This window comes from the organism of the source record quoted next, unplaced genomic scaffold, assembly GCF_019419815.1.
Source record: "Pyrus x bretschneideri cultivar Hongxiangsu unplaced genomic scaffold, Pyrus_bretschneideri_v1 Contig4, whole genome shotgun sequence".
In the NCBI taxonomy this organism is placed as follows: domain Eukaryota; kingdom Viridiplantae; phylum Streptophyta; class Magnoliopsida; order Rosales; family Rosaceae; genus Pyrus; species Pyrus x bretschneideri.
Window position 1 is genome coordinate 5,136,784 of NW_025999723.1, and position 19,346 is coordinate 5,156,129.

The 19,346-nt window shown below is 35.8% G+C and overlaps 1 protein-coding gene across 1 annotated transcript; it reads left to right on the forward strand.

Annotated features, from left to right (window-relative positions):
* Positions 1 to 14,655: 14,655 nt before the first annotated feature.
* On the forward strand, positions 14,656 to 17,741 carry LOC103958614 (jasmonate-induced oxygenase 2). The gene is made up of 3 exons (XM_009370901.3): positions 14,656 to 15,312; positions 15,830 to 16,160; positions 17,206 to 17,741. The coding sequence occupies exons 1-3, from the start codon at positions 14,816 to 14,818 to the stop codon at positions 17,461 to 17,463; spliced, it is 1,086 nt and encodes a 361-aa protein (XP_009369176.1). The 5' UTR covers positions 14,656 to 14,815; the 3' UTR covers positions 17,464 to 17,741.
* Positions 17,742 to 19,346: the final 1,605 nt, after the last annotated feature.

A 19,346-nucleotide genomic window follows, 5' to 3' on the forward strand; every position in this document is an offset into this window, starting at 1 on the left:
TCCCTTGAATATTTATTGTCACAATACAACTCTATAGCATCCTTTGGTTCAAAACCAAGACATCTCAATAGTTTACATAAACAAAAAAGTTCACATATTTTGTGTGCCATACCTCTATACTCAGCTTCTGCAGACGACTTAACACCACTTTCTGTTTCTTACTACTCCATGTAACCAAATTACCTCCAACAAATGTAAAATACCCAGATGTAGATCGTCTGTCAGTAAGATTGCTAGCCTAATTTGCATCTGTAAACCCCTCAACCTTTAGAAGTCGATGTTTTCCATAAAGTATTCCCTTACCGAGTGTAGGCTTTAGATATGCCAAAATTTCCATTACCGTAGCCAACGATCTTCATTGGGTGAGTGCTTTTTTGTTTTTTTGTTTTACTTGACATGTTCCAGTGGTTTCTACAAATACTTTGTCACCTTGGATCTTTGGTTGTGTAGTCTATGTTCACATTCAGAAAGCTCATTGTAGTAAGCTTGATCTATGTGCACTCCAATGTGTCTTTCTTGGATTTTTCCTGCATCAAAAGGAATTCAAGTGTTATCATCCTACTGGTCAACGTATGTTTAGTAATTATGGATGTTACCCTCTCGGAGTCTGAATGTTTTTATTCTTTATCTGTATCCAATTCAGATTACCAGGAGAAGATTAGTTATATTATTGATCTAAGTTGGTTGGAATATACTTCAAGGGGAGAAATTGAAGTTGTGGAAATCTGCCCAGTTGTTCAACTGGAGCATATGAACCCAACAACTTAGTTCAGCAAGCTCCCACCAAACTAGGTAGCCGATTTTGAAGGCTACAACCGAAGAAATCAGAGATGCTGGGTAAAGACCTATCCAAGAGTACCACCCAGATCTGCAGTGCCCTACCAAACCATACCACCCAGTTTGGTCGAATCCTACTGAACCCACTGAACCCAATAGCTCTAATACCAAGAAGAAATACTGTAAATACTTTGTTACTTTATTCATTCTCTAGGGTTTACAATATATAGGCACATGCCTTAATTTACAAGGAAAGTAATTACAAAAGATAAAGAAACTAAATCCTAAAGATTACAAATCCTAGTCCTACCTAAAATAGGACTCCAGGAATATTTACAATTAAAACTCAAATCAACATCAATAGCCACGGGATGCCCCAGTGGTTGGGGATGAATTCCAAGTCCGTATTCCACACGATATATTTTGAGTTCGATTCCTGCCGCTAGTGAATTGCACGGTGGTGACCAGGGGGCTGAAATGTCTCTATGAGTCTTACTGACCCCCGAAAGGATGGGCTGCCGTGACGAAGCACTAAATCGTCCCGTTTTATTAAAGTATATAAACTCAAATCAGCATCTACCACTTGAAATCTTAGGGCATTGTCTACTTAATAAAATGAAAAAAATGAAGGGATTCAAAAACTTTAAAAGCAGAAGTAAGAAAAGAAATAACCTTTTAATGTGATGTAACACATGACGGACTGATATATAGTATGTAACACATTTTGATTAAGAAAAAGTATACATACCGCATACGTATGTTATCTTTTTTTTTTTTTTTAACTTTTTTTTGTTCTATTAATAAAAATAGGGTGCAGGGGGTTAAGACCAACTTCTGGGGCGATCTAAAGTAAGTAGTAAAAAAAAAAAAAAAAAAAAAAAAAAAAAAAAAAAAAAAAACTCTAAGACTCTCTTTGTGATTTCTCAAAGGCCCTGTTTGTTTGGGCTCTTTAGACATGAGTAGCTGAGATTGGCTTAACTTTTTTCCTAGTCACTTGTTTGACGCTATCGAAGGATTAGCTTTAATGAGACTAGGTGGGATTTGCTTTCACTAAAAGCTTCATTGCTAATACCGTCTAAAGGGTCTGGATTACCAATCCTTAGCAATCTTATGGTTCCCCATCTGTGGTGACCTAGCTTGCCCACCGTCACCACAACCTCTCCCTCCAACTCTCAATCCCCTCCCAATTCCTTCTCCCCAAACTTCACCGGAACCCTGGGCACTCCCAGTATCTTGCCTTCGCACTCTCCCCTCCCCTCCCCTTTTCTTAACGGTGGCAGTGAACTGTGAGAGAGAAGAGAGAGATCAAGGTGGATTCTATTTAAGAAATCAAAAGAAAATCTACAATGATTGCGATTGGATCAAAGTCGGAATCGAAATCGGAGAGTATGAGGAAGCAGACTTAGCAGTCAAATATTGATTTTTGTTTTCGGAAGCTCTTTCTTAGGGAGTTCACAATCAAGCAACCCATTTGATGCAAACTTGTCAGAAGAATTCAATAGCCTTGATTGGGTCTTTGAATCCTTTATTCCCTTTGCGAAAGGTAGTACAGAAAAAAAGTTAGTTTGAAACTCTGTGTGAGAGATAAGAGGTGGGCACTAGGCAAGGATAACAATGAGCAAAGATGATGATGATGGCTTGGGATAATGTTTTTTTTTTTTTCAAAGGAAAAAAAAAAAATTGTTGGTTTAAAAATTTGTTAGTCTTTTGTTAAAAACAAAAATAAATAAAAGAAAAATTGTCTGTCTCTGACCTAGTCCAACACTGGATCAAATGCTTTATAATTCTTATCCAGCTTAGTCCAAGCCAAGCCAATCCAGTTTAGTCCTTAAATTAGTCCAGTCCGAGATAGTCTGGTGCAACAAACGCACCCAAAGAGACTTACGGTAATACCCTGAACTTGAGATCAGATGGACTCCCCTCCCCCTAAACTTTCAATAAACAAACAAAAAGAACATGGTGCAGGGAGACGGGCGGTTTCTGAGTATATGGCCCTCTTTCCTACGGAAGAGAAAAGGTAGGTGCCTTGCACCAAAAGATTATCGAATAGCTAATCTCCGCTATTTCTTCTCCGCTAGGTTTTTTAAGGAAAAAAGGGTTCTCCCAATAATTTCCAGCAGGCTCCTTAGAAAACTGTGTGAGCATAAGAGTACCATGTATACATGTGATACATGATCTTCATGCACGTTAGTTTGCCAATTAATGTGACAAAATATGTATGGCTTGAGTAGTTCTCCGTATAGTTAATTATAAAAAATCTTATACCTCACTCATATGTCTGATAATAAAAAATAAATAAAAAATCGTTACTGTTATATATATTTATTTGTTATTAAATATTTTCTTTGTAATTATGTTTCATAAAAAAAAAAATTGCTTAATTTTGGTTCTATTAACTACTTTGAGAAAGAATCAAATAGAAATAAGGAATGGAGGAAAATGAAGAACTAGAGAGAGAAACAATTGAGGGAGGGAGAAAGAGTAAACTGTATTAATTGTATTTCAAAGTTAATGAATTGGATCTTTACAATTACAGAACTTCTATACACACATATATCTAATTCGCTAATAAACAAAGTCTAATTCGCTAATAGCTAAGCTTGCTAAACATAAAAAAACAAACGATTATGAAAATAAACCACACATAAAAAAAATGAGACACACTTGTAAGTTGGAAGCTGAAAAAATCTCATCAACTGATTTGCGTACCAGTCCTTAATTGAGGCCATTTCTTTTAACATGAGGATTGATCAGATCTATGGTAGTTAAAGTCACAAGCTTCTTTAAACTAATCCAGTGACTCAAGTCATGATTTGCTTGTTTCTTTATTTTGAAGAACTTGTTTGCAACTTGACAATTCACTTTAAAACAGAAGGCTAGGGCATGCAAGATGGTAATTTACCAATAATTTGTGAACTAAAACATTTACAATAATAGTTTTCTATTTATATTTATGTAATTTTATTTAGAAGTGTTTTGATTTTTGTCTCTCTCAATAGCTGTACAGGTGTCGTTTGTGATTGGTTAGTTTATATATAGTTAATCATTTGTGCTTAATGAAGAAAGACAGTATTATCCATATATATCTCTGTTTCTCTGTTCATCTCGATAGATATTGTTTCTCTCAGATCATAGTGTTATGATGGTATCAGAAACAAGATGATCATCGATCGGAAGAGGTTGGGAAATGTAGGGCTTCATATCAAATCTAACTACTTACTCTTCAGAAACTAAAGATCTTAAAGGGTTATTATACAAAATGGTCCTGATATTTGCATGATTAGTAGAAATGGTCCTTGAAATTGAAAATCAATAGAAATGGTCCCTGAGATTGTCCACCATCCATGATTTTGGTCATTCCGTTAAAAACGATTTTGGGCAATTTTCAAAGCTTTGTAACTCAATCGTTTCTTAATCAAATTTGACCCATAATATATCAAAATGAAGATAGGAAAACGTAGAAATTATACCTATTTGGAAGCCCAATGGTTGCCGGAGGTGGCCGGAAAATAGTTTGAAAGGTGACTGGTCCGCGGGAAAACTGAAAAACTCGTCGGAAACTGAGTAAACTTTAAACGTTCATAATTTCTTCAATACTCAACCAAATCGAGTGATTCAAAAACGAAAATAATACTTCTTGAAGAGACTAAGAGAATGATACCTTTTTTGAAGGCTAACTCGCCGGGGTTTGGTCGAACAACGGCTCGAAAATGGCTAACCATTTTCAAGTTAGCCACTTTCGAGCAGTTTTCCGGCCAAATCACATTGAGTTAGTAGTAAAGAAAGATATCATTCTCTTCATCTCATCGTGAAATATGATTTTCGTTTTTGAATTACTTGATTTGGTTGAGTATTGAAGAAGTTATGAACATTTAAAATTTACCCAGTTTCTGGAGAGTTTTCCAGTTTTCCCGCGGACCGGTCACATTTCAGGCTATTTTACGGAAATCTCCGGCAATCATTAGGCTTCCAAATAGGTATAATCTTGTTCTACGCTTTCTTATCCTCATTTTGATATATTATGGGTCGAATTTGGTTAAGAATCCATTGATTTATGAAGTTTTGAAAATTGGCCAAAGAGTTTTTAACGAAATGACCAAAATCATGGATGGTGGACAATCTCATAGACCATTTCTATTGATTTTCAATCTCAGAGACCATTTCTATTGATCATGCAAATCTCAGGGACCATTTCTATTGATTTTCAATCTCAGAGATCATGCAAATTTTAAGGATCATTTTGTATAATAACCCTATCTTAAATAAATCACAGTATTGATAAGTAGTATATTAAAGTAATAAACGAAGACAAAAACCCAACCAACATGATCTGATTAATTTGTCCATACTGTATAATAATAACTTATGGAAAATATAAATTTGGTTAATATTCTAATGTATGTTTTTTTATTTCGTAAAATTCTATTTGTACATGTGTGATGAACATGCATGCATGACGAAAATTACCAACAACATAAAATATGGTGGAAGTTGGAAGATACGATGTGTAACATACAAAATTATCGATCACGCCAAAGGGAAATTTTTAAAAAGAAATGGTATATGGTATAAATAAGTTTGGGTTAATCTCAGCTTCCGTCTTAATTTTGCGTTAAATAAGTTTGGGTTAATCTCAGCGCCCACGTGGATAATTTCCAGATTTCAGCTTCCGTCTGCAAATCGCTAGGGTTTCCGTTGATTTCGCTGCAGAAGGGATTTCTGGTTCCCCGATCGTCCCCTTCCTCTCTCTCTCTCTCCCGCGAGACGTTCAATTTTCGGATCACGCAGTGGCAGATCGCGCAAATTTTCGAAATTTCAGCGAAAATGTACGGATTCGACGCGATGACCTTCAACATTCACGGCGGGTACTTGGAGGCCATTGTGCGGGGTCTCCGCTCCCCGCTGATTACAACAATTTTTGCCAGTGCGAGACGCTCGACGACATCAAGATGCACCTCTTTGCCACCGTTTTCTATCTCTTTGTAATTTCTTCATTTCGTTGAGCCCTCTGGCTGTTTATTGAGGAAAGGAACACAATTGGGAACTGAATTTTGGATCGTACGCTTAGATTAATGGACTAATCCAGCCCTTCGATCTGAAATTTAGGTTGAATTAGGGCTTAAATTTCGAGGTGGTGCTGATTTTCAGATCAGCTTTGGTGGCTGTCGAAGAGGGAGGCAGATTCTCTGCCCTCCGCTTCTCATACACTCTCATCCTCTTCCTGTTTGTGCGGTCACGGTTAAACCATATTAACATTTTATATTAATTTTTTTATAGAGATAATAAGACAAAAAACAATAGTAATATAAAATGTTGACGTGATTTAACTATGACCGCACAAACAGAAAGAGATGAGAGTGCATGGGAGGTGGAAGGGCAGAGAATCTGTCTCTGTCAAAGAGAAGAAGAAAAAGGGTTGGTGCAAGTGGAGGAAAGGGAAGGCCCGTATCCGTAGGCCATTTTTTATAGGCCATTTTTTTATTTGTTTAGTTTTTAAATCTTTAATTTTTTTTAAATATTTATATGGGCCCATATTGATACGTAACGCTTAGTCATTATTCATGTGAGTGTCAGGTTATCATTTAACGGTTGACTTAACATTCAACTTAACGGATGTATGAAACTGTCCCAAAATTAAGACTTGAGGTATGATTTTGGAATGAAAAAAAATTCATGTATCAAATGTTGAAAACCGCGAAACTTTAAATTAGTAAACTGAGATTAACCCAATAAGTTTAGATAAATTGGGAGTTGACGTATCTCTATCAATCCAACTTGTATAGTCAAGTGAAGAATCTTATTGCCTTATTTTTTCTGTTGAGACTAAGATAATCAGTTTTTAATTTGAAGAATCTTATTGCCTTATTGTTAGCTAGATTAATGAATAAAATCATCCTAATTAATTAGGCTTAACGTGTAGATGCTAGCCGTCCCATGTGTAGGTTTTCACCATCCCATATCTATGTGCTTAGTTGAAAATTAGGAAGATAGGCAAACGAAATATAAAACTAAGAAGAACATTTTATTAAACGAAAATATTGCCAAGATAGCTAAATAACTCGAAATAACTACATATTGCCAACTTTTAGAAAATAAATGAATATAGGACCTCTATCTATGAAGAAACTAAAGTAAACCCTAATACTTTAAGAAATAAGGAATTTTAATATTCTCGACTCACAAAAAAACCACAAATATTATTCAAATAAATATCTAATTCAAAGAACCTAGTAACACGAGGAATTATTCATACATTGAATATTATTAAACGAGGAGCTAATTTATAACACACTATGTTTTTATTAGAGAAAATGGTAGCAATTTTATTACACAGTTAAGAAGTAACACGCATGAAAAATACCATGAATAAGGTCAAGAAGTTTCTCAAACCAACAATACTCATGTTCAAAATATAAAGCCAATTTGATTAATCTATACCCTACAAACTGAGCAAGCAAACGAGACCTCAACCATAACTCAATGTCGTCGGCAATCTAATTCGTAATACGCTGAGAGTAGGAATTCCCATCAAGAAAAAAATTAAGATTTTGCATGTGTTTGTAAGTAGTTAGTCTACTTCTCATATTATCAATTGGTTTTATGGTAGAACTTTAATTTTGTTTATGATATTAGAGCAAGTTGCCGTGAAGCTCAATGGTCACACATGCTTCAAGTCACCCGATTTGTGTTCCATGTTGACTTGAAAATTTGGCACACGTAAGGAGGCGTATTGTGAATATGAATCTATATCGAAAAAAAGAAAAAACATTACATGTGCTTACAAATAATTAAATTACTTCTCATATTTTCAAGTACTTTATGCTGAACTCTAACTTTGCTCACAATGTACTAAAAAAATGGAAAAAAGTAAGCACGATCAGTGGCGAAGCTACGTGAGGGCGAGGAGTGGCAGCCTGTGACATCCCGTCCCGAAATTATCTAAAACGTGCATGTGAAATGACATTTTTACCCCTAGATCGTTTCTTTTACGTTATTGGTTGTTTTGTGTGGTGTTGGCAAGTGTTGGGCCACACACACACACACTGTCACTCTCCCTCACCCTCTGTCTTTTTCCCTGTCTCTCTCTCTCTCTCCCGTGCTCCCATTTCTTCTTCTTTTTCTTTCGAACGTACGGACACCACACCAAACCCATTAAACCTTAGCAGATCGAGGGAACTAAGGCCATATTCGAGCTCGTCAGGTCGAGGGGAGCACGATCGTACCATTTTTAGGTAGGAACTCCGATGTTTTCACGTCGATTTCACAAGGTCCGATTTGAGTACTATTCATGTGAACGTAAATTCTTACGTTTTTGGGTTTTTGAAGCTCGTAGGTGGTTTGGTGAGGTCCCAAGGAGCCTCGGAGTGCTTCGTTTGAAGAGTTTTGACGTCGGGATCACTGTGGTCGGAGTTGGCCGGTTTTGGTTAGTTTGCACAGGTAATTTCTGGTGGTTTTTGACCCTTAAAACTTGTATGTCGTTATTCTCCTAGTTCTAGGCGTCATTTTGGTTCAAGAATCGTGAAAAATGGTTGAGAAACGGGTGAGAAAACGTAGGTTGCAGGTTTTACGATTTTCCGGCGCCGGAGGTTAGCCAGGGAAGGAAACGGAATATTCCGTCAAGTCTGACGGAATATTCCTGACGTCGTTGACGGAATCCGTTAGAACTAACGGAATATTCCTCACGGCGTCAGTTGACGCCGTCCGTGTGCACCGCACGTGCCTGCGCGTGGCCGGCGCGTGCGGCGGTGAAAAATTTTTCTAAAAATTCTGGTGTGATCCTGAGGTTGTGTAGAGCACGTTGGTATATTCAATTGTCCATTTTGAGCAATGTATGAGAAGTTATTACGAAAGGAAGGTTATGTGCTTTATAATTAATGTTTTTATAGTATTTTCGCATATAGGTGATACGTATCCCGAGGACGAGCGTGCTCACTCGAGGCAGGGGGGCTACGACCCTTCCACATACCAGTGAGTGGGCTTTTGGTTTTCCGTATATACCTATATACTTTTATTTTCCCAGAAATTGTTTAAAAAGGGTTAATTATTTTATGCCATGCACATATTATTATCGTTTATGCATCATTGCATGCATTAGTAGTGACGTACATATACATATTCATATTTGGTGTTGTGGACGCACAGGTAAGTGACAGGTAAGTGGTATTCATGTTTGTATTTTCAGTAGTGGTTAGAGATGCTTAGAGAGCTCATAACCTGCACCCCCCGTGTTAGTGCTCCCGCCCAGAGTTAGGGCACAGTCCTTCACGTGATGTTCACCTCCCGCACCACACGCTCAGCTTGGATCCAAGTTAGGTGCACAGTCTTGTCGTACAAACCACATTAGGTGGTTCCGACTCGTAGGTGACCCGCGATTATTCGCACAGCCTTCACGTGATCGTAGCACTAGAGCGTATATATATATATATATATATATATATATATATATATATATATATATTACACCCAGGCCTGTCATACAGACCACTTTAGGTGGTTCCGACTCGTGGGCAGGTTCAGTTATTTAGTTGAGATTTGAGCTCTATATGCAGCTGTACAGGTCACGTTAGGTGACTCCGGCTGCTAGATTATTATATGCTATTGACGTGATTGATACCTGAGCACTTGCGTTTCTTTGTGAGGCTTTGACATGGCATATTCTTGAGCATGATTGGCATACCTATACATACGTATATATGTTTATTTTCTGGGAAGTGTACAGGTTTTACGGCGAGGGGTTAGAATGTATTTTACTAAATGGTTTTCAAAGAGCTTTATTTTTGCCCACTCACGCTTTTGTTTTGCGCCCCTCCAGGTTCTAGTGGTCTAGCAGGTTCGGTGGTTTCCCAGAGGGCTTCCAGGCATTTCTGACAGACACTCACCAATGTAGGGTCACCTTCGGGTGCACTGTTGTTGCATCATTTTAATTTGGACTGCTGTAGACTTATTGCTCTGAACTTAGCGTCTCACTTACGCTAGCACACTTACTTTGACCTTGTGTATGCTAGTTTTTAATTATTCGTACTTTTATATTACTATTCTATTAGCTTCCGCACTGTGCACATGGTTACGTCACCTTCGCGTGACGGCCAGCACGCCCTGGCCTTGGTCAGGTGTGTCACAGCCGCCCCTCCCCACGTCGGAAATCAAGCCCATGAGCGGTGGTTTCGCCCCTTCGGTCTCGTTAGAAGTGATGAAATTCCGTCTGGTTTTTTGGCCTTTTCGGTTTCCCTGCTCTATCGCAACAGAGGCTGATCGCGGGCTCTTTTTTTTTCCAAAAAATAAAACCTAGGCCAAAGAAAGGAGGAACAAAGACCTGCATTTTGCAGCTTTTAGAGACTAGAAATTAAGTTTTGGACCTCTGGTTTGGTTCTAACGAAGAAGAAGAGAAAGGAAGAAGAGAGAGACTTTCTTTCTCTCTCATCCCACCTCACGTGACCTTTCATAATTACAATTTTTTTTAATATTGGCCAATCAATTTGCGCCACCTAACATGCTATTGCTTATTTATATTGGAATTTGTTTTATTTTTTAATTATTGTCTAATTAATTTGACCACTCTTCTAAAACTTTTTAAGCCACTTGTTTGACACTATTATTTATCTTAAAATTCACTACAAATTTATACGAGCTTCAAAAAATAATTTATAAAATATTACGAACTCGTAATTATTTGTTTTTTTTTTCTCTTACCATCAAATTCAACAGAGTAATAAAGAAAATTTGTCAATATTTTTATATATTTAATAATCAATGTTTTTTGGATATTATAAACTATATAATAAATAGATAATTATTTATACAGTATATGATAAATTTATTCAAATTTGTCTAGGTCCTTGCCTAAGTGTAAGTCATGTCCATCGCCCGACTAGAGTTTAGCATCCTTTAAAACTTTGCTAATTATACAGTTAAGTAATAGGACGATACAACAAAAAATGGTGCTAAATCATCCTTCAAATAATATTGTTGTTCAAACCCTCCTTCGACCATTTTGAGTAGTCCAAATCATCTTTTAAATATTTCGGTTAGTGCAAATTCTCCTATGAATATTACGGGTAGTTCAAATAATCTACTTGCAAATCCTGAACTTAGACCTTGAATGAATGTTCACACTTTTTCATGACCCTAAATTTTTTAAATTTTGCCCCTTTCCCCGAGAATTCCTAACTTTGCCACTGAGCACGATGGATGGTGAGTACTTGGGTATAGTTCCAATATCATGTCAGCATCATCCTCATCATCATCCATATTGCGACATTACAAGACATAGATGCGCTGTAAAAGAAGCCAGAAAAGACGTAGCGGTGTAAATCAAGTCGCTCACGGCGCCAAAATGGCCGGGACCAGTGCCTTGTAATATTTATATCCCACGAGTTATGAATGCCCTAAACCATTAATACTACTTCCAAGCTTTTACGTCGATCTTTTTCTTCCATGTCGGCAATCAAAATAAATCACATCATCTGATCGCAAGGTTAAATTTAGTTAAGTTAATTAAAAAATCACTTTGTTCATTTCTTTGAGAAAATGATTCTCGTCGGATTCTTTTCTTGAAGATCTTAGGGATCCCGTGATCCAGACCATCCATCATACATCGTGCGGTCAGTTTTGTTAGATACTATTTATATTTAATTTTAAATTTTAAATTTTAAAATAATTTATGACTGAACGATGTACGATGGATGGTTTTTTACCGTCCTTTTCCATTTCTTTGTACTTAAAGTTTGACTTCCTTGTGTGGTTGAAATAAATTTGTTGTAGATTTTTTTTATAAAAGTCACATTCAAGCACACATTTAATATGATCAATGTTCCTCAATGTTTCAAATTCCCTTTTTATAATTTTGTCATAGTAACATTTTTTTTTTTAGCAAATGATATTATTTATACTAAGAGGGAGGATGGGCTTGATTTCTCTTTTCAAATTCACTTTTCGCCAAAATCAAACATAAAATCTTTCACTTCTAAGTGAAAATGACCACTATATCGTAATACTAAGTGGCATAACATGTTTTACTATCTGTTTATATTATTATTAGAAGAAACCCTAGCCTATGTCAACCTCTTCTAGATGTTCCAACAAAAGAGGAAAAAAAACCGTTCTAGATTTTCATGTTTTACAAATTTATCTAATAAAAGGGAAAGAAAAATAATTAACAAGAGTAAACAAGTAATTAAAAATTATCTTAATAAAATTAAAGAAAAACTCAAAATTTTCACTACTTTCTCTTCGTCTGCAATAACTACCACCACTATGTCTTAGTCTCATTTCATCTGGCCGCGATAACTGTCGTTCTATTTCTAGTTTGTACATAGTTTATTATGTGCTAGTGGCGTGGTTATAAAATTTATTGAAAAAGGTCAACCTTTTTTAAACAAAAAGTAAGAACAACAAAATAAAATCATTTAATAGCACAAAATTCTTAAAGCATCTCTAAAGAAAATGTCTAAAGTTCATATCAGCAATAACTATAAAAAAAAAAAAAAGACAACATTATTATTTTTAATCGAAATGTCAATGTTAATTGATTACTAAATGCTTTTTATCATATTCATTATTGTCTCTTGTTCTAAAAATCTTTATCTCTACTAATCTTTACTAATTAATAAAACACTCATTATCAACCAAAATCTTATGAAATTACCATTTTAACCCTTTTATTAAAACAGAAAATGAATAAGAAATGTAATTTCACACAACCAAATTTTACTATTTTTTTTTTAAACCTCACCTACGTGTAATCCTGTTTGGACCTAAAATTATTGAGTTGGGCCGAGTATGGAATTGTTCTCTGTCCAGAAGTTCTTTTCAAGGATTTCTAAAAACTAGCCGGTTTATGGGCCGCCTAACTAAAAGTCGGCCAAGCCCTGTTTGGAAAAGAATATTCCAGATGAATAGGAAGTAGGTGGGCCCTATTGCGAAGCAGATGAATGAAGTGGTTAAGTCCTGATGCAGTAAGGATTCTCGGCCAGATAAGGATACCGGAAAGTGGAAGTGAATGTGGCCTAGTAAGAGGTTGAATTCAAAATCCTAATAGAAGTGGGATTGGCCGAGATAAGATGGATTGGGGTAAGGAGTCCTAGTTCGAGTATGGTTAAGATTGGGTTTTGCTGCTATAAATAGAGAAAGGAGGGTGCAATGCAGGGACCTCCAATTCAACACACAACTGCCATGCGCAAAACCTCTCAAACATCTTGAGATTTTTTATTTTCTTTTTTCCGCCGACACATCTTTAGTTTGGATAAACAGCACTGTGAAGGCAACCGGCGAACAACTTCAGTTTAGATAAACAGCACTGTTGCCGTAGAATCAGCCGATCGAAGAGCACCTTCAGTTTGGATAAACAGCACTGCGTCGAGGCTGACTGGTTACCTATCCAAGTCTCTGTCGAGAAGGGTTTCCGAATCCTTATTGGCAGAGGTCATCTTATTAGCCTTCTCGGCGAAGTAAGGTGTTACGAGTTACGACATTCGGCACATTGAACGCCGTGTGATTTTATGATTGGATACTCGCAAGTGAGTTTCAGAGTTCGGCATTCTGACGGCCGAACCATATTCACCATCAAGACAAACATCGCCTTTGAATACTTGTTTCCGTACAGTCTGGTGTTGATTCGACGTGCTTATACTCTCACGAATATAATCACTGTGACCGAATCCGGCGTCGACGATTTGTGAACTTCACAGAACTAGCAGCCTTGTCTTCAAGCTCGAGAATCCAAAGGCCGAGATTTGTTCCTTCCTCGGCCGCAGTCGCAAGATAAAGAAGTCAGCAACGCTCTCAACGCGACATCAACAAATTTTACTCCTCGGCCAAGCTGGCCCGACGAGTTGGCACGCCCTGCATTCAACCAAATGACATAGTTAGCTTATTAGTTACTCGGCCTGCGCGCCACGTAGGCTTCGTAATTTTTAGGGTCAACAAATCCTAATGTATTTCTAATTAAAAAAAAAAAAATTCCCACTCCCACATTCTCTATTACTCTCTTCCTCTCTCCTTCTATTTCAAAAACAAAAATATAAAATTTTCTTACACACTTTGTGTGTGCCCATATGCTAGTTACAATTATGAAAAGTAAATAATATAACAAATAATAATTTTGTTTGATTTATCAGGTGGAGAATAAAATTTAAAAAAAAAAGATCGTAAGTACCACACAGGCCTTCAAATCTAAATTTTATGTTTAAGTTTGACATCTCCTTTAAAAATACTCTTAAGTTTGCCAATTTAATTTTCCCATTCACGGATGGAGGTGGCATAATAATGTCTCTTCATACGAGGCACTAAAATAAAATTTATTTCAAGAAATAACCAGAACTATTACCATATTTAGCATCCATATTACTATTTTTATATCTTATGAGCCCTAGATACATACTGTTAATAACTCAAAATTTGCCTATTTGTGAAATTCATGTCAGTTTTTATTTCATTGAAGGTTCAGTCAGTGAGAAGGATCACACGTTTAGAGAATATTTACAACAAAAAAAAAAAAAAAGGACATATAAAATTACAAATAAGCAATTTGTTAACTTGAGAAGAATCAGCTGACGACTCTGAGCCTTCATTGGTTCCAGCCTTGCTATTTGGTGAAAATATATATATATATATATATATATCTGAATTTTTTTCCTTCATTAGTCAAAGCATTAGACACACTAGAAATAATTGAGAGCAAATAAAAAACCACATTAACCAACTTGATTAAACTCAAGTGTGCACTAAAATATCCTTGTATCATATGAAAACTTGTTATAAAATGTTTATATATTTCACGTTTCCTTTTCATGTCCATTTCATTCCCCACCACATGGTTGCATCCCCCATCTTTAACTACCATTCCTCCGCATTCTCATCCACGCCCCATAATGCTCTCTCTCTCTCTCTCTCAAAACTTTGTAAAAAATTAAAGTTGTCTTTTTAAAGTTGGTTCTCATCCCACTCTATATATACACACACAATTGTTCTCATCCCACTTTACATGTAAATATACATAAAAAGAATCGAAACGTTGGACTCTAAAGCTACTAAAAACGCCATGAATTGCCCACAGGATTGGCCAGAGCCAATAGTCCGAGTACAATCCTTATCCGACAGCTCCGTAATCCCAGATCGATACATCAAGCCCCCACCCGATAGACCCACCTATATCTCATCATCCGATATTTCTGATCATGCCAACATCCCAGTTATTGACTTACAAGGCTTATCCGGCGAGGACGATCGCCTGCGTGCCGCCACGCTTAGCCAAATCTCCGAGGCCTGCCGTGAGTGGGGGTTCTTCCAAGTGGTGAACCACGGCGTTAGCCCGGAACTGATGGACAAAACCCAGCAGGTTTGGCGGGATTTTTTCCATTTGCCGATGGAGTTGAAGCAGGTCTATGCCAACTCACCAAAGACTTATGAAGGGTATGGAAGTAGGCTTGGAGTTGAGAGAGGCGCCATTCTTGACTGGAGTGATTACTATTTCCTTCACTATCTTCCATCCTGCTTGAAGGACTACAACAAGTGGCCTGCCCTCCCTGATTACGGACGGTACTTTCTAATTAGTCATACTTATATTAGACTTTAATAATTTGTGGTCCTCTTTTCCGTTACGTACGGAAGAAAAGATTTGAACTTAAATATTACCACTCGTTATGACGAAAATATCACTATGCTAAGAATTAGTTGATATGTTTTGTCTTCGCAATTTCATGCATATTCTTCATAATCATAATACATCCCTACTAATTTGTATTGCAAGCTTGGGAAAACTAAAAAACCATATATGTAGTAAGTGAGATGTGCATGCTCGGGAAAAAAAAATTCGTCTACAGTAAGTAGTTGTGCTTAACTTTTAATTTTTTTAATAGTTAGTTTCACAACAGTTAAACTTGTTTGTTGAGTTTGTAACTTCAACTGTTAACAATTTTATGACTTCCCTTTATATCTACATGTAAGAATTCAAATTTCTCAAGATGAATTTTTCTATTTTATCTTAATTGTGTGAAAATTAAGTTGTGTATCTTTGTTTCGTGCTAATTGAGTTGTGTACTTGCATGTTTTATAGGGAAGTAATAGATGAGTATGGAAAGGAGGTAGTGAAGCTTGGTGGGAGGATATTGAAGGCTTTGTCACTAAACCTTGGATTAGGAGAAGACTTTCTCCAAAATGCATTTGGTGGCCAAGACATTGGGGCATGTCTAAGGACCAACTTTTATCCAAAGTGCCCCCAGCCTGACCTGACCCTGGGCCTGTCGTCGCACTCGGACCCCGGCGGCATGACCATTCTGCTGGCCGACCAACAAGTCCCTGGTCTACAAGTCCGGAAAAATGGCACTTGGATCACGGTGAAACCAGCTCCACACGCTTTTATTGTCAATATTGGTGATCAAATTCAGGTGATTTTTCTACTACTTGATTTTTCTACTACTTTTTGTTGGTTTTATTCGTTTTATATAGTTTATTTTGCACTCTAGATATTATGCTCATATCAAAAATATAAAATTGAAAATGCTGCACACTATTGTACTATAATTTAATGATATTTCTCTTTACTTATAATTAAAAAATCTTAAATTTGAATTTAATAAATGACGAGTTTAATATTTGATCGTGACTGAAACATTGTATACGTAACCTACACTATTTTTCTCTCAACATCATTATATTAAATAAGAAACAAAAATGTTTGTGCGTCAACTTGTGAAGGGCTGTTCCTCCTCCTTACCAAGTCAAACGATTTTGGTCCAAACGTGCCTCTTTTAATTAATCCATGTGACGGCGTGCATAAACAAGTGGTGTCAAGTGATTGTTTGGAACCTAAGGGACATATACATTATATCGATTATATTCAAGGATTCTTAATAAAATTATTATTTTTGTTTAGCCAACATCATCTGAAAATGTCCGAATAAATAAATCAATTCAAAATTCTTAATTATATAACGGCTGCTATTCATACTAACTCCAAACTTCCTACATATGCATTGTTGTTTTTTTTAATAAAAATTACGAGTGTCAAACATGTCCCAATTAATAAATACATTACACTCGATATTTTAACATATATCTTTGTACTCTTGTTCATTTGACATGTTATGTTACTCGAAAAACTTAACATGTTATGCTATCAGAGAGTTATTATGTTTATATATCTGATAGCAATTGAATATTATTTAAAAATATATTGTTGGCAAATGATCGCTCATTCTATATTTACTTTTTTTAAAAAAGATCAGTTGGTAGCAAAGCCACAACAGTCCACCCTTTCGAGGGTCAGGAAGACTCGCATAAACATTTTAGCTTCTCTCAACCACTCATTCTATCTCTCAGTATTAATTCTATTTTTTTTATAAAAGAAGAAATTGAACTATTTCTCTTATAGCATAGTTCAAATACGTTAAATGCTTAATATATGATATTGGAATATGTGTTTTGAATTAGGTCTTAAGTAATGCAACATACAAGAGCGTAGAGCACAGGGTGATCGTAAACCCGGCAAAAGAGAGACTCTCGTTAGCCTTCTTCTACAATCCAAAGAGCGACATACCAATTGAGCCGGCGAAGGAGCTTGTAACACCGGACAAACCTGCACTGTATTCTCCAATGACATTCAATGAATACAGGCTTTACATAAGATTGAATGGCCCTCGAGGAAAATCTCAAGTCGAAGGCTTAAAGTCTCAACAAAATACATCATGACACTAGTAGTTTTCTTCATTGTAAATTACGTAAATATATGCAGCGATATCTTTGTGAATGTGTTGCTTCCATTGAGCTAATTGTACATCTTGTAATCATGAAAGGATGAGAATATGATCAAGGAGTTGTGTTGTTGGTTTATTAAAATTAGTGAATGTTAATGTATCTACGAGGATTCAAATTGCATCTAATGACACGTGACAAGGCTATTTTGTCTTACCTTGTCACAATGATTGTGGTAACTGGTAACAATAAAATACTTTGACATACATGATATATATATTCATGTCTTCAATCTATTCGTGGGAATGAAGATCCTCTCCGGATCTTCTTCTATATATTCATGTCGTCAATTATTTGTGGGAATGAAGATTCTCTCCGGATCTTCTTCATGAGGATCACAGATATATTTTAATCATATCCGTTCATCGTATATCATGCATCTATAAATCATTGTAAATTTTTTTATTTAAAATTACATATAAGCAGTACCTGACGAAAACTGACCGCACGATGTACGATGAACGGATGTGATTGGAGGATTCCCGGGATCCTCACAAAGAGAATCCGAAGAGGATCCTCATTCTATTTGTGGGGAGGTTTTTTGTTTTTTCTTGATTAAATTATAAAAAAGAAAAACGTAATAAACGTAAATTATATTTTGTATTCTAAAATTTAGGTGCACTTGCAACTTCCAACATAATTTTAAAAAATATTACAATGTCAAACAAAAACTTGTGTTTTAGTTGCAATTTCATATATTAGCTAAAAAATCGGTTAAGTGATAATAAAATATATTTTTTGTGCAATAAAAAAACAAGAAGATGATATGTTCATCTTCTTCTCCTCCTCCCGGCTCCCTCCCACATTACCTATTGATGATTCCATAATAAGGATGGTGTTATCTATACACTCATTTTTATCTTTTACGTACTTCACTCAATCCTAAACCGTCGGATTGAATGAATTGAAGAAGATCAATAAATAAAAATTAATAAAAATGTGGAAGATGAAAAGGATGTGGAACAGCACTATCCTAAAATAAAACCTTAATATTTGGAAAAGGCATTATAGGTATTGGATGCTACATAACTTCAATTGATCATAGCAAATTATAGTGCCCTCCACCACCAATAGTCTTTGACTCCATTAATTAAAATGTACGATTTCTGACTAGCTCCTCCATCTACTACTTAATCATCATTAACACATTATTTAACATGCAAAAAAAAATTATATTTGTCATTAGAGCCAAGAAAAGCAGCGGCTTAGCTTAATTATCATGTTTTACATCTCATTTTTAATGACCCAACCCTCTTCTTACTGAACTTTATATCGCACTAAACAAAAATATCATTATTTATACAGAAAATACGTGTTCATTCTTTAATTAGTTGTTATAATTATAGAACATTACTTTTATCCCCACATATATATATATATATATATCTCATTTCTTGCGAATCACGTACTTATACTATATAAGTTTTATACAAAATCGTTCCACTTTTTTATCTTCATTTAAATATTATTTTTATAATAAAATCATTTGAATTGGAAATTGTTTATGCATCTAAATATAAAGAATATATTGACAAAGTGAGTGCAAATAACATATTCACGATGAAACGTCTATTTATTTGAAATTTAGATGACCAAGCGAACAAATTATGTTTTGTAAGGATGATCTTCATGTGAAGATTAAGATATTAAATAGTATCAACTATAAAATTTGTACGATAAAAATGTGTTAATCGGAAGAGTGAGATAAATTCAACCCAAATACTTCTATTAAAAGCAAAGGGTGTGCTCTATTAGAGCTTCAATTTTCTATGCCTCAATCATGTATAAAAGTCAAGTGTCAAATATTAAGGTTCTTCTCG

Coding starts and splice junctions, on each gene's coding strand:
- LOC103958614 (XM_009370901.3), top strand. CDS start 14,816: ATGAATTGCCCACAGGATTGGCCAGAGCCAATAGTCCGAGTACAATCC. Junction 15,313..15,829: donor GCCCTCCCTGATTACGGACG/GTACTTTCTAAT, acceptor CATGTTTTATAG/GGAAGTAATAGATGAGTATG. Junction 16,161..17,205: donor ATATTGGTGATCAAATTCAG/GTGATTTTTCTA, acceptor GTTTTGAATTAG/GTCTTAAGTAATGCAACATA.